The sequence below is a fragment of the Pseudorasbora parva genome, chromosome 13 (assembly GCF_024679245.1).
Source record: "Pseudorasbora parva isolate DD20220531a chromosome 13, ASM2467924v1, whole genome shotgun sequence".
NCBI lineage: Eukaryota > Metazoa > Chordata > Actinopteri > Cypriniformes > Gobionidae > Pseudorasbora > Pseudorasbora parva.
In genome coordinates this window covers 46,231,879-46,247,949 of record NC_090184.1, presented here as the reverse complement: position 1 = coordinate 46,247,949, position 16,071 = coordinate 46,231,879, and the positions used below count along the sequence as shown (strand labels likewise).

The 16,071-nt window shown below is 36.2% G+C and overlaps 1 protein-coding gene across 2 annotated transcripts in view; it reads right to left on the bottom strand.

Moving 5' to 3' along the window:
- cep120 (centrosomal protein 120) overlaps window positions 1-16,071 on the bottom strand; it is a 75,950-nt gene that overhangs the window by 15,005 nt on the left and 44,874 nt on the right. For both annotated transcript variants that reach the window (XM_067414592.1, XM_067414593.1), the window contains exons 15-16: window positions 2,969-3,061; window positions 1,370-1,531 (exon numbers count right to left, since the gene is read on the bottom strand). In XM_067414592.1, the coding sequence (XP_067270693.1) occupies window positions 1,370-1,531; window positions 2,969-3,061 (255 nt within the window). The remainder of the gene's footprint in view (window positions 1-1,369; window positions 1,532-2,968; window positions 3,062-16,071) is intronic.

Here is a 16,071-nt window from a genome sequence, read left to right as displayed (position 1 = left end):
ATAAGATTATTTTTCTCACCCCATCGGCAGATCATTTTGCCTGTTTTAAGCAGAAACTCTCTTCATTTTGATTTTTTCCCCCAGAAAACAAGAAAAAATATCTTATGTAGTTTTACTGATCTAGTAAATGCATCTTGATTTAAGATTTTTTTTAGATATTTTGACTGGAAACAAGAAAAAAATTCTAAATAAGAGCATTTTTTGCAGTGCGTGTGTAACAGGTTTCTTTTAGAGCCTTTTAGTGAATCAAATACAGTAGCTTTATAGTGTTCAATCATTAAAATCTGATGAAATACAGTGAGAAGTGAGGCAGTGTCTGAGTGATTGTGTGTGTGTGTGTGTGTGTGTGTCTCTGTCGAGCAGCTCATCCGTCAGCTCGCGAGCGGCTACCGCTGAAACACTTCAAGGGTGTTAGACAGCTTCCAGTCTAACTAAAACTTTACAAGCGCTCTCCATTCGCCCGCTTCTCTCGCTGACAGAAAGCAGGCGCCGGCCAAAATCTGACACACCATGTTTGGTATTCGCAAACGAGGAGATTGTGTCCAGAAAAGCAGAAGAAGGGGGAGGATTCTGCCTGGATAAACCGGTTAGAGTGTCGACGCGGGACAAATGCATGTTTACACGTTACTGACACCGGAGGGAAGGCGATATATATACGCCGCTCTCATCACGCGCTTCTCTTTTCGCATGTCAGAAACCTACTTTGCTTGATTTGTTAGCGCCGTGCCGGGCCAGATGTTTTCTGGGAAGGAATGAGACGGCAGGCTGAAGTATTTCAGTAGGTGGGCTGTCTGAGGGAAAAGTTTCACTGAGTCAATACGAAACAGACGCTAGATCTCAGAAAACGGCACTTTCTGTTCGCTGATAAATTACATCAGTGATAACCAGAACATTCGAGACGCCAATAACAAACATTCACGATCATCTTGTAAAACAAAGATATGCATACAGCAAATTAAAGATATCCAATGCAAAATATGCTCCTCTTACTCAGTAATTTTGTCTTGTTTCTAGTCTAAATATCTAACAATTCTTAAATCAAGATGCATTTACTAGGTAAGTAAAACGACATTAAGATATTTTTGCTTGTTTTCTTGAAAAAAAAAAAAAATCCAAATTAAGTGAGTTTTTGCTTAAAACAGGCAAAATGATCTGATTTTTTTTTTTTTTTAGATATTTAGACTGGAAACAAGACAAAAATAGTAAATAAGAAGAGCATTTTTTTGCAGTGCACTGAGACCTATGATCAAGATCACAGCTCCACACTGGATTAACCCTTTAAGAACGGTCTGACCTCATGACCTCGGGGTCATTAGCCTCCGCACAGCTCATGCTTTCATAAGGGCAGAGATTGACCTCACAGGTTTACCTGCTGTCGCTGCTTGGCCAGTTGATCCTCAAGCTGCTTGACCTTTGACCTCTCCAGCTCCACCTGGTGGGCACAGTCCTCTCTCATACGTCGACCTCCGTCCTGCATCTCTCTCATGCTAAACTCATGCTCAGCCCGCATCTCTCTCTGCAGCCTCTGCGTCTACACACACACACACACACACACACACACACACTTAAATGAGCCACGGCACAATCACAGTCAGAAATCAGGTTATGAGAAATCACAATGAGGCCGGAGACACACTGCAAGCGTGGCGTTTCTGCTGCGTGTCAGTCGCGGGGCGGCTGCCTGGCGTTTTCTCTGTCTTTGCACACCAGAAGCGTGTCTGACGCAGCGGTGCTGCTGCTGGGAAGCCCTATACTTCATGTTAAATATAAATATATTGCCTATTGATACAGCAAAGACAACGTCGGCAGTAGCCTATTGACCATACATATATATGGTATTGACGGTAAAATAGGCTACAGAATATTTCGTTCTGTATTGACAGGTTTAATATTTCAAAATCGATAATTATGTTGTTTTTAATTTACAAGTAGGCCTATATCTGCATTGATGTTAACCTAAAGACTTTCAAACATGAAAATGTCATTTATTAATATGTATTCGTGTCAAAATGGCATATAAACATCTTTTCCTATTCTATTTTGCCTAGAAACGCTTCCAACATGCTCGCGTGTCGCGTGAAAAATAGGCGTCTCTTCTATTTGAAGCATGCACACGTTTTCCGCGCGGCTGACGCAGGCAGTATGCAAGCGCTAACCGGTTAACATGGGAGCCGAAATAAAAACGGACATGCCACACAGCCGAGACGCTCACGACACGCTTGCAGTGTGTCCCCGGCCTGAGCGTGTTTACATGCACGCCAGCAGCTGATAACTCACAAATATCCGCTTATTGAAATAACCAGTTTTCCCCGTTTACATGGACACCAGTAAACTGACAACGCAAGTAAACCGCGTTTACATGACTTTATCAATAAACCGGTTATTTCCTTGTAGTGACGTCAATAATAATAATGTCCGTATCTGACTCGGAGTATCCCAAATGTTTCGTCAGTTGTGATGTTAATAAAGCGTGTCAGCGGGAGATTTACGGCTCATATTACCCCTCATCAGTTATGCAGCGTTTAGATTGAACCTCTTCTACTTCTGCTGACTGAGATGAGAACACACCTTTACAATGTTCTGGGTCTTAAAAGAGTCTGCGTTTGTGATAGATGTCCTTATTTTAATGCGAAACGCTCGTTCTGTCTGGATGCGTTTAAATCTGCTCTAATATGTGTTTTTGTCCCCTATCGCACATGCGCTCTTCAATAAGCCGACAGAAAGCAGGTTAATGTGTTTACATGCAGCGCGAAATCGGGGTAAGAGGAAAAAAACTCTCTGTGTCGGCCGGTTTATGTTTACGCCGTTTATGAGCTTACTCCGATAAAACAGGTTACTGCGGCTATATGACCATGATCATTGTCAGATTATTAGGCATAATCGGCTTAAGAACGTCCATGTAAATGCACCCAATCACAGTCAGAAATCAGGTTATAAGAAGCTCAGGGATGAAACATGGATGCCTCACCTCCATCTCAGCATGAGCTAGAGCTTTCTCTCGCTTCTCCAAATCTGAAAGCGTTTTCTGCAGTTGCTCCTCCAGAAGACTGTACTCCATCTCCTGTAAAACAACAGCTCATAAACCTCAACGTGACAGGGCTCTACGCTAACTTTTTCTTGAGAAGCACTTTTGCTCCTAATAAAAAAACAAAATTTAGAAGCACAGTCAAAAAAAAATTAAACACAGTCAAAAATTTAGGAGCACAGTAAAAAAAATAGGAGTAGAGTCAAAAATGTAGGAGCACAGTCAAAAAAATTAGGAGCAAAGTCAAAAATGTAGAAGCACGTCAAAAATTTAGGAGCACAGTCAAAAATTTAGGAGCACAGTAAAAAAATTAGGAGGACAGTCAAAAATTTAGAAGCACAGTCAAAAATTAGGGAGCACTGTCAAAAATGTAGAAGCACAGTCAAAAATGTAGAAGCACAGTCAAAAATTAGGGAGCACAGTCAAAAATTTAAAAGCACAGTCAAAAATTAGGGAGCACAGTCAAAAATTTAGGAGCACAGTCAAAAATTTAGGAGCACAGTCAAAAATTTAGGAGCACAGTTAAAAACTTAGGAGCACTGTCAAAAATGTAGGAGCACAGTCAAAAATTTAGAAGCACACACAAAAATTTAGAAGCACAGTCAAAAATTTAGGAGCACGGTTAAAAATTTAGGAGCACTGTCAAAAATTTTGGAGCACAGTCAAAAATTTAGGAGCACACACAAAAATTTAGAAGCACAGTCAAAAATTTAGGAGCACAGTCAAAAATTTAGGAGCACACACAAAAATTTAGGAGCATGGTCAAAAATTTAGGAGCACAGTCAAAAATTTAGGAGCACAGTCAAAAATTTAGGAGGACAGTCAAAAATTTAGGAGGACAGTCACAAATTTAGAATCACAGTCAAAAATTTAGGAGGACAGTCAAAAATTTAGGAGGACAGTCAAAAATTTAGGAGGACAGTCAAAAAATTAGGAGGACAGTCAAAAATTTAGGAGGACAGTCAAAAATTTAGAATCACAGTCAAAAATTTAGGAGCACAGTCAAAAATTTAGAAGCAGTCTCAAAAATTTAGGAGCACAGTCAAAAATTTAGAAGCAGTCTCAAAAATTTAGGAGCACAGCCAAAAATGTAGAAGCACAGTAAAAAATTTAGGAGCAAAGTCTAAATTGTAGAAGCACAGCCAAAAATGTAGAAGCACAGTCAAAAATTTAGGAGGACAGTCAAACATTTAGGAACACAGTCAAAAATGTAAAAGCACATTCAAAAATTTAGGAGCACAGTCAAAAATTTAGGAGGACAGTCAAAAATTTAGAATCACAGTCAAAAATTTAGGAGCACAGTCAAAAATTTAGAAGCACAGTCAAAAATTTAGGAGCACTGTCAAAAATTTAGGAGCACTGTCAAAAATTTAGAAGCACTGTCAAAAATTTAGAAGCACAGTTAAAAATTTAGGAGCACAGTCAAAAAATTAGAAGCACAGTCAAAAATTTTGAATCACAGTCAAAAATTTAGAAGCACTGTCAAAAATTTAGAAGCACAGTCAAAAATTTAGTAGCACGGTCAAAAAATTAGGAGCACAGTCAAAAATTTAGGAGCACACACAAAAATTTAGGAGCACAGTCAAAAATTTAGAAGCAGTCTCAAAAATTTAGGAGCACAGTCAAAAATTTAGGAGCACAGTCAAAATTGTAGAAGCACAGCCAAAAATGTAGAAGCACAGTAAAAAATTTAGGAGCACAGTCAAAATTGTAGAAGCACAGCCAAAAATGTAGAAGCACAGTCAAAAATGTAGGAGGACAGTCAAACATTTAGGAACACAGTCAAAAATTTAGAAGCACATTCAAAAATTTAGGAGCACAGTCAAAAGTGTAGAAGCACAGTCAAAAAATTAGGAGCACAGTCAAAAATTTAGGAGCACACACAAAAATTTAGGAGCACAGTCAAAAATTTAGAAGCAGTCTCAAAAATTTAGGAGCACAGTCAAAAATTTAGGAGCACAGTCAAAATTGTAGAAGCACAGCCAAAAATGTAGAAGCACAGTAAAAAATTTAGGAGCACAGTCAAAATTGTAGAAGCACAGCCAAAAATGTAGAAGCACAGTCAAAAATGTAGGAGGACAGTCAAACATTTAGGAACACAGTCAAAAATGTAGAAGCACATTCAAAAATTTAGGAGCACAGTCAAAAGTGTAGAAGCACAGTCAAAAAATTAGGAGCACAGTCAAAAATGTATGAGGACAGTCAAAAATTTAGAATCACAGTCAAAAATTTAGGAGCACAGTCAAAAATTTAGAAGCACAGTCAAAAATTTAGGAGCACTGTCAAAAATTTAGGAGCACTGTCAAAAATTTAGAAGCACTGTCAAAAATTTAGAAGCACAGTCAAAAATTTAGGAGCACAGTCAAAAAAATAGAAGCACAGTCAAAAATTTAGAATCACAGTCAAAAATTTAGGAGCACAGTCAAAAATTTAGAAGCACTGTCAAAAATGTAGAAGAACAGTCAAAAATTTAGAAGCACAGTCAAAAATTTAGAAGCAGTCTCAAAAATTTAGGAGCACAGTCAAAAATTTAGAAGCACAGTCAAAAGTGTAGAAGCAGAGTCAAAAATTTAGGAGCACAGTCAAAAATGTGGAAGCACAGTCAAAAATGTAGAAGCACAGTCAAAAATGTAGAAGCACAGTCAAAAATTAGGGAGCACTGTCAAAAATGTAGAAGCACAGTCAAAAATGTAGAAGCACAGTCAAAAATTAGGGAGCACAGTCAAAAATTTAAAAGCACAGTCAAAAATTAGGGAGCACAGTCAAAAATTTAGGAGCACAGTCAAAAATTTAGGAGCACAGTCAAAAATTTAGGAGCACAGTTAAAAACTTAGGAGCACTGTCAAAAATGTAGGAGCACAGTCAAAAATTTAGGAGCACACACAAAAATTTAGAAGCACAGTCAAAAATTTAGGAGCACGGTTAAAAATTTAGGAGCACTGTCAAAAATTTTGGAGCACAGTCAAAAATTTAGGAGCACACACAAAAATTTAGAAGCACAGTCAAAAATTTAGGAGCACAGTCAAAAATTTAGGAGCACACACAAAAATTTAGGAGCACGGTCAAAAATTTAGGAGCACAGTCAAAAATTTAGGAGCACAGTCAAAAATTTAGGAGGACAGTCAAAAATTTAGGAGGACAGTCACAAATTTAGAATCACAGTCAAAAATTTAGGAGGACAGTCAAAAATTTAGGAGGACAGTCAAAAAATTAGGAGGACAGTCAAAAAATTAGGAGGACAGTCAAAAATTTAGGAGGACAGTCAAAAATTTAGAATCACAGTCAAAAATTTAGGAGCACAGTCAAAAATTTAGAAGCAGTCTCAAAAATTTAGGAGCACAGTCAAAAATTTAGAAGCAGTCTCAAAAATTTAGGAGCACAGCCAAAAATGTAGAAGCACAGTAAAAAATTTAGGAGCAAAGTCTAAATTGTAGAAGCACAGCCAAAAATGTAGAAGCACAGTCAAAAATTTAGGAGGACAGTCAAACATTTAGGAACACAGTCAAAAATGTAAAAGCACATTCAAAAATTTAGGAGCACAGTCAAAAGTGTAGAAGCACAGTCAAAAAATTAGGAGCACAGTCAAAAATTTAGGAGGACAGTCAAAAATTTAGAATCACAGTCAAAAATTTAGGAGCACAGTCAAAAATTTAGAAGCACAGTCAAAAATTTAGGAGCACAGTCAAAAATTTAGAAGCACAGTCAAAAGTGTAGAAGCAGAGTCAAAAATTTAGGAGCACAGTCAAAAATGTGGAAGCACAGTCAAAAATTTAGGAGCACAGTCAAAATGTAGAAGCACAGTCAAAAATTTAGGAGCACAGTCAAAAATGTAGAAGCACAGTCAAAAATGTAGAAGCACAGTCAAAAATTTAGAAGCACAGTCAAAAATTTAGGAGCACTGTCAAAAATTTAGGAGCACTGTCAAAAATTTAGAAGCACTGTCAAAAATTTAGAAGCACAGTTAAAAATTTAGGAGCACAGTCAAAAAATTAGAAGCACAGTCAAAAATTTAGAATCACAGTCAAAAATTTAGAAGCACTGTCAAAAATTTAGAAGCACAGTCAAAAATTTAGTAGCACGGTCAAAAAATTAGGAGCACAGTCAAAAATTTAGGAGCACACACAAAAATTTAGGAGCACAGTCAAAAATTTAGAAGCAGTCTCAAAAATTTAGGAGCACAGTCAAAAATTTAGGAGCACAGTCAAAATTGTAGAAGCACAGCCAAAAATGTAGAAGCACAGTAAAAAATTTAGGAGCACAGTCAAAATTGTAGAAGCACAGCCAAAAATGTAGAAGCACAGTCAAAAATGTAGGAGGACAGTCAAACATTTAGGAACACAGTCAAAAATGTAGAAGCACATTCAAAAATTTAGGAGCACAGTCAAAAGTGTAGAAGCACAGTCAAAAAATTAGGAGCACAGTCAAAAATGTATGAGGACAGTCAAAAATTTAGAATCACAGTCAAAAATTTAGGAGCACAGTCAAAAATTTAGAAGCACAGTCAAAAATTTAGGAGCACTGTCAAAAATTTAGGAGCACTGTCAAAAATTTAGAAGCACTGTCAAAAATTTAGAAGCACAGTCAAAAATGTAGGAGCACAGTCAAAAAAATAGAAGCACAGTCAAAAATTTAGAATCACAGTCAAAAATTTAGGAGCACAGTCAAAAATTTAGAAGCACTGTCAAAAATGTAGAAGAACAGTCAAAAATTTAGAAGCACAGTCAAAAATTTAGAAGCAGTCTCAAAAATTTAGGAGCACAGTCAAAAATTTAGAAGCACAGTCAAAAGTGTAGAAGCAGAGTCAAAAATTTAGGAGCACAGTCAAAAATGTGGAAGCACAGTCAAAAATTTAGGAGCACAGTCAAAATGTAGAAGCACAGTCAAAAATTTAGGAGCACAGTCAAAAATGTAGAAGCACAGTCAAAAATTTAGGAGCACAGTCAAAAATTTTGAAGCACAGTCAAAAAATTAGGAGCACAGTCAAAAGTGTAGAAGCACAGTCAAAAATTTAGGAGCACAGTCAAAAATGTAGAAGCAGAGTCAAACATTTAGGAGGACAGTCAAATATTTAGGAGGACAGTCAAAAATTTAGGAGCACAGTCAAAAATGTAGAAGCAGAGTCAAACATTTAGGAGGACAGTCAAACATTTAGGAGCACAGTCCAAAATTTAGGAGCACAGTCAAAAATTTAGGAGCAAAGTCCAAAATTTAGGAGGACAGTCAAAAATTTAGAAGCACAGTCAAAAATGTAGGAGCACAGTCAAAAATTTAGGAGGTAAATCAAACATTTAGGAGCACAGTCAAAAATGTAGGAGCACAGTCAAAAATTTAGAAGCACAGTCAAAAATTTAGGAGCAAAGTCCAAAATTTAGGAGGACAGTCAAAAATTTAGGAGCACAGTCAAAAATTTAGAAGGACAGTCAAAAGTTTAGGAGCGGTCAAAAATGTAGAAGCACAGTCCAAAATTTAGGAGCACAGTCAAAAATGTAGAAGCACAGTCAAACATTTAGGAGCACAGTCAAAAATGTAGAAGGACAGTCAAAAATTTAGGAGCACAGTCAAAATTTTTGAAGCACAGTCAAAAAATTAGGAGCACAGTCAAAAGTGTAGAAGCACAGTCAAAAATTTAGGAGCACAGTCAAAAATGTAGAAGCAGAGTCAAACATTTAAGAGGACAGTCAAACATTTAGGAGGACAGTCAAAAATTTAGGAGCACAGTCAAAAATGTAGAAGCAGAGTCAAACATTTAGGAGGACAGTCAAACATTTAGGAGCACAGTCCAAAATTTAGGAGCACAGTCAAAAATTTAGGAGCAAAGTCCAAAATTTAGGAGGACAGTCCAAAATTTAGAAGCACAGTCAAAAATGTAGGAGCACAGTCAAAAATTTAGGAGGTAAATCAAACATTTAGGAGCACAGTCAAAAATGTAGGAGCACAGTCAAAAATTTAGAAGCACAGTCAAAAATTTAGGAGCACAGTCAAAAATTTAGGAGCACAGTCAAAAATTTAGAAGGACAGTCAAAAATTTAGGAGCGGTCAAAAATGTAGAAGCAGTCAAAAATTTAGGAGCACAGTCAAAAATTTAGGAGCACAGTCAAAAATTTAGGAGCACAGTCAAAAATTTAGAAGCACTGTCAAAAATTTAGGAGCACTGTCAAAAATTTAGGAGCACAGTCAAAAATTTAGGAGCACAGTCAAAAATTTAGAAGGACAGTCAAAAATGTAGGAGCACAGTCAAAAATTTAGGAGCACTGTCAAAAATTTAGGAGCACTGTCAAAAATTTAGGAGCACAGTCAAAAATTTAGAAGGACAGTCAAAAATTTAGGAGCGGTCAAAAATGTAGAAGCAGTCAAAAATTTAGGAGCACAGTCAAAAATTTAGGAGCACAGTCAAAAATTTAGGAGCACAGTCAAAAATTTAGAAGCACTGTCAAAAATTTTGATGCACAGTCAAAAATTTAGAAGCACAGTCAAAAAATTTAGGAAAACTGTCAAAAATTTAGGAGCACAGTCAAAAACTTAGGAGCACAGTCAAAAATTTAGGAGCACTGTCAAAATTTTTGGAGGACAGTCAAAAATTTAGAAGCACAGTCAAAAATTTAGATGCACAGTCAAAAATTTAGAAGCATGTCAAAAAATTAGGATCACAGTCAAAAGTGTAGAAGCACAGTCAAAAATTTAGGAGCACAGTCAAAAGTGTAGAAGCACAGTCAATAATTTAGGAGGACAATCAAAAATTTAAGAGCACAGTCAAAAATTTAGGAGGACAGTCAAACATTTAGGAGCACAGTCAAAAATGTAGGAGGACAGTCAAACATTTAGGAGCACTGTCAAAAATTTAGGAGGACAGTAGAAAAGTTAGAAGCACAGTCAAAAATGTAGGAGGACCGTCAAAAATGTAGAAGCACAGTCAAAAATTTAGGAGCACAGTCAAAAATGTAGAAGCACAGTCAAACATTTAGGAGCACTGTCAAAAATTTAGGAGGACAGTCAAAAATTTAGGACCACAGTCAAAAATGTAGGAGGACAGTCAAAAATTTAGGAGCACTGTCAAAAATTTAGGAGCACTGTCAAAAATTTAGAAGGACAGTCAAAAGTTTAGGAGCGGTCAAAAATGTAGAAGCACAGTCCAAAATTTAGGAGCACAGTCAAAAATGTAGAAGCACAGTCAAAAATTTAGGAGCACAGTCAAAAATTTTGAAGCACAGTCAAAAAATTAGGAGCACAGTCAAAAGTGTAGAAGCACAGTCAAAAATTTAGGAGCACAGTCAAAAATGTAGAAGCAGAGTCAAACATTTAAGAGGACAGTCAAACATTTAGGAGGACAGTCAAAAATTTAGGAGCACAGTCAAAAATGTAGAAGCAGAGTCAAACATTTAGGAGGACAGTCAAACATTTAGGAGCACAGTCCAAAATTTAGGAGCACAGTCAAAAATTTAGGAGCAAAGTCAAAAATTTAGGAGGACAGTCCAAAATTTAGAAGCACAGTCAAAAATGTAGGAGCACAGTCAAAAATTTAGGAGGTAAATCAAACATTTAGGAGCACAGTCAAAAATGTAGGAGCACAGTCAAAAATTTAGAAGCACAGTCAAAAATTTAGGAGCACAGTCAAAAATGTAGGAGCACTGTCAAAAATTTAGGAGCACAGTCAAAAATTTAGAAGGACAGTCAAAAATTTAGGAGCGGTCAAAAATGTAGAAGCAGTCAAACATTTAGGAGCACAGTCAAAAATTTAGGAGCACAGTCAAAAATTTAGGAGGACAGTCAAAAATTTAGGAGCACAGTCAAAAATTTAGGAGCACAGTCAAAAATTTAGGAGCACAGTCAAAAATTTAGAAGCACTGTCAAAAATTTTGAAGCACAGTCAAAAATTTAGAAGCACAGTCAAAAAATTTAGGAAAACTGTCAAAAATTTAGGAGCACAGTCAAAAACTTAGGAGCACAGTCAAAAATTTAGGAGCACTGTCAAAATTTTTGGAGGACAGTCAAAAATTTAGAAGCACGTCAAAAATTTAGATGCACAGTCAAAAATTTTGAAGCATGTCAAAAAATTAGGAGCACAGTCAAAAGTGTAGAAGCACAGTCAAAAATTTAGGAGCACAGTCAAAAGTGTAGAAGCACAGTCAATAATTTAGGAGGACAGTCAAAAATTTAAGAGCACAGTCAAAAATTTAGGAGGACAGTCAAACATTTAGGAGCACAGTCAAAAATGTAGGAGGACAGTCAAACATTTAGGAGCACTGTCAAAAATTTAGGAGGACAGTCAAAAAGTTAGAAGCACAGTCAAAAATTTAGGAGGACCGTCAAAAATGTAGAAGCACAGTCAAAAATTTAGGAGCACAGTCAAAAATGTAGAAGCACAGTCAAACATTTAGGAGCACTGTCAAAAATTTAGGAGGACAGTCAAAAATTTAGGACCACAGTCAAAAATTTAGGAGGACAGTCAAAAATTTAGAAGCACAGTCAAATATTTAGGAGCACAGTCAAAAATTTAGAAGCACAATCAAACATTTAGGAGCACAGTCAAAAATTTAGAAGCACAGTCAAAAAATTAGAGCACAGTCAAAAATTTAGGAGCACAGTCAAAAATTTAGGAGGACAGTCAAAAATTTTGAAGCACGTCAAAAATTTAGGAAAACTGTCAAAAATTTAGGAGCACAGTCAAAAATTTAGGAGCACAGTCAAAAATTTAGGAGCACTGTCAAAAATTTAGGAGGACAGTCAAAAATTTAGAAGCACGTCAAAAATTTAGATGCACAGTCAAAAATTTAGGAGGGCAGTCAAAAATTTAGGAGGGCAGTCAAAAATGTAGGAGGGCAGTCAAAAATTTAGGAGTACAGTCAAAAATTTTGGAGCAGTGTCAAAAATTTAGGAGCACAGTCAAAAATGTAGAAGCAGAGTCAAAAATGTAGAAGCACAGTCAAAAATTTAGGAGTACAGTCAAAAATTTAGGAGCACAGTCAAAAATTTTGAAGCACAGTCAAAAAATTAGGAGGACAGTCAAAAGTGTAGAAGCACAGTCAAAAATTTAGGAGCACAGTCAAAAATGTAGAAGCACAGTCAAAAAATCAGGAGCACAGTCAAAAGTGTAGAAGCACAGTCAAAAAATTAGGAGCACAGTCAAAAGTGCAGAAGCACAGTCAAAAATTTAGGAGGACAGTCAAAAATTTAGGAGGACAGTCAAAAATTTAGGAGGACAGTCAAAAATTTAGGAGCACAGTCAAAAATTTAGGAGGACAGTCAAAAATGTAGAAGCACAGTCAAATATTTAGGAGCACAGTCAAAAATTTAGAAGCACAGTCAAAAATTTAGGAGGGCAGTCAAAAATTTAGGAGGGCAGTCAAAAAATTTGGAGCAGTGTCAAAAATTTAGGAGGGCAGTCAAAATTTTTGGAGCAGTGTCAAAAATTTAGGAGCACAGTCAAAAATGTAGAAGCACAGTCAAAAATTTAGGAGCACAGTCAAAAATGTAGAAGCACAGTCAAAAATTTAGGAGCACAGTCAAAAAATTTGAAGCACAGTCAAAAAATTAGGAGCACAGTCAAAAATTTAGGAGCACAGTCAAAAATGTAGAAGCAGAGTCAAACATTTAGGAGGACAGTCAAACATTTAGGAGGACAGTCAAACATTTAGGAGGACAGTCAAAAATTTAGGAGCACAGTCAAAAATTTAGGAGCACAGTCAAAAATTTAGGAGCACAGTCAAAAATTTAGGAGGACAGTCCAAAATTTAGAAGCACAGTCAAAAATTTAGGAGGACAGTCAAACATTTAGGAGCACAGTCCAAAATTTAGGAGCAAAGTCCAAAATTTAGAAGCACAGTCAAAAATGTAGGAGCACAGTCAAACATTTAGGAGCACTGTCAAAAATTAGAGCACAGTCAAAAATTTAGAAGCACTGTCAAAAATTTAGAAGCACAGTCAAAAAATTAGAGCAGTCAAAAATTTAGGAGCACAGTCAAAAATTTAGGAGGACAGTCAAAAATTTAGGAGCACAGTCAAAAATTTAGGAGCACAGTCAAAAATTTAGGAGGACAGTCAAACATTTAGGAGCACAGTCCAAAATTTAGGAGCAAAGTCCAAAATTTAGGAGGACAGTCCAAAATTTAGAAGCACAGTCAAAAATTTAGGAGGACAGTCAAACATTTAGGAGCACAGTCAAACATTTAGGAGCACAGTCCAAAATTTAGGAGCAAAGTCCAAAATTTAGAAGCACAGTCAAAAATGTAGGAGCACAGTCAAACATTTAGGAGCACTGTCAAAAATTAGAGCACAGTCAAAAATTTAGAAGCACTGTCAAAAATTTAGAAGCACAGTCAAAAAATTAGAGCACAGTCAAAAATTTAGGAGCACAGTCAAAAATTTAGGAGGACAGTCAAAAATTTAGAAGCACGTCAAAAATTTAGAAGCACAGTCAAAAATTTAGGAGGACAGTCAAAAATTTAGAAGCAGAGTCAAAAATTTAGAAGCACAGTCAAAAATTTAGGAGGGCAGTCAAAAATTTAGGAGGGCAGTCAAAAATGTAGGAGGGCAGTCAAAAATTTAGGAGTACAGTCAAAAATTTTGGAGCAGTGTCAAAAATTTAGGAGCACAGTCAAAAATGTAGAAGCAGAGTCAAAAATTTAGGAGCACAGTCAAAAATGTAGAAGCACAGTCAAAAATTTAGGAGCACAGTCAAAAATTTAGGAGCACAGTCAAAAATTTAGGAGCACAGTCAAAAATTTAGGAGGACAGTCCAAAATTTAGAAGCACAGTCAAAAATTTAGGAGGACAGTCAAACATTTAGGAGCACAGTCCAAAATTTAGGAGCAAAGTCCAAAATTTAGAAGCACAGTCAAAAATGTAGGAGCACAGTCAAACATTTAGGAGCACTGTCAAAAATTAGAGCACAGTCAAAAATTTAGAAGCACTGTCAAAAATTTAGAAGCACAGTCAAAAAATTAGAGCAGTCAAAAATTTAGGAGCACAGTCAAAAATTTAGGAGGACAGTCAAAAATTTAGGAGCACAGTCAAAAATTTAGGAGCACAGTCAAAAATTTAGGAGGACAGTCAAACATTTAGGAGCACAGTCCAAAATTTAGGAGCAAAGTCCAAAATTTAGGAGGACAGTCCAAAATTTAGAAGCACAGTCAAAAATTTAGGAGGACAGTCCAAAATTTAGGAGGACAGTCCAAAATTTAGGAGCACAGTCAAACATTTAGGAGCACAGTCCAAAATTTAGGAGCAAAGTCCAAAATTTAGGAGGACAGTCCAAAATTTAGGAGCACAGTCAAAAATTTAGGAGGACAGTCCAAAATTTAGAAGCACAGTCAAAAATTTAGGAGGACAGTCAAACATTTAGGAGCACAGTCCAAAATTTAGGAGCAAAGTCCAAAATTTAGAAGCACAGTCAAAAATGTAGGAGCACAGTCAAACATTTAGGAGCACTGTCAAAAATTAGAGCACAGTCAAAAATTTAGAAGCACTGTCAAAAATTTAGAAGCACAGTCAAAAAATTAGAGCAGTCAAAAATTTAGGAGCACAGTCAAAAATTTAGGAGGACAGTCAAAAATTTAGGAGCACAGTCAAAAATTTAGGAGCACAGTCAAAAATTTAGGAGGACAGTCAAACATTTAGGAGCACAGTCCAAAATTTAGAAGCACAGTCAAAAATTTAGGAGGACAGTCAAAAATTTAGGAGCACAGTCAAACATTTAGGAGCACAGTCCAAAATTTAGGAGCAAAGTCCAAAATTTAGAAGCACAGTCAAAAATGTAGGAGCACAGTCAAACATTTAGGAGCACTGTCAAAAATTAGAGCACAGTCAAAAATTTAGAAGCACTGTCAAAAATTTAGAAGCACAGTCAAAAAATTAGAGCACAGTCAAAAATTTAGGAGCACAGTCAAAAATTTAGGAGGACAGTCAAAAATTTAGAAGCACGTCAAAAATTTAGAAGCACAGTCAAAAATTTAGGAGGACAGTCAAAAATTTAGAAGCAGAGTCAAAAATTTAGAAGCACAGTCAAAAATTTAGGAGGGCAGTCAAAAATTTAGGAGGGCAGTCAAAAATGTAGGAGGGCAGTCAAAAATTTAGGAGTACAGTCAAAAATTTTGGAGCAGTGTCAAAAATTTAGGAGCACAGTCAAAAATTTAGAAGCAGAGTCAAAAATGTAGGAGCACAGTCAAAAATGTAGAAGCACAGTCAAAAATTTAGGAGCACAGTCAAAAATTTAGGAGCACAGTCAAAAATTTTGAAGCACAGTCAAAAAATTAGGAGCACAGTCAAAAGTGTAGAAGCACAGTCAAAAAATTAGGAGCACAGTCAAAAGTGTAGAAGCACAGTCAAACATTTAGGAGGACAGTCAAACATTTAGGGGGAAAGTCAAACATTTAGGAGGACAGTCAAAAATTTAGGAGCACAGTCAAAAATTTAGGAGGACAGTCAAAGATTTAGGAGCACAGTCAAAAATTTAGGACAGTCAAACATTTAGGAGCACAGTCCAAAATTTAGGAGCAAAGTCCAAAATTTAGGAGGACAGTCCAAAATTTAGAAGCACAGTCAAAAATGTAGGAGGACAGTCAAGAATTTAGGAGCACAGTCAAAAATTTAGGAGGACAGTCAAACATTTAGGAGCACAGTCAAAAATTTAGGAGGACAGTCAAACATTTAGGAGCACAGTCCAAAATTTAGGAGCACTGTCAAAAATTTAGGAGCACAGTCACAAATTTAGGAGCACAGTCACAAATTTAGGAGCTGTCAAAAATTTAGGAGCACTGTCAAAAATTTAGGAGCACAGTCACAAATTTAGGAGCACTGTCAAAAATTTAGGAGCACAGTCAAAAATTTAGGAGCACAGTCAAAAATTTAGAAGGACAGTCAAAAATTTAGGAGCAGTCAAAAATTTAGGAGCACTGTCAAAAATTTAGGAGCACAGTCAAAAATTTAGAAGGACAGTCAAAAATTTAGGAGCACAGTCAAAAATTTAGAAGGTCAGTCAAAAATTTAGAAGCACAATCAAAAATTTAGAAGGTCAGTCAAAAATTTAGGAGCACAGTCAAAAATTTAGGAGC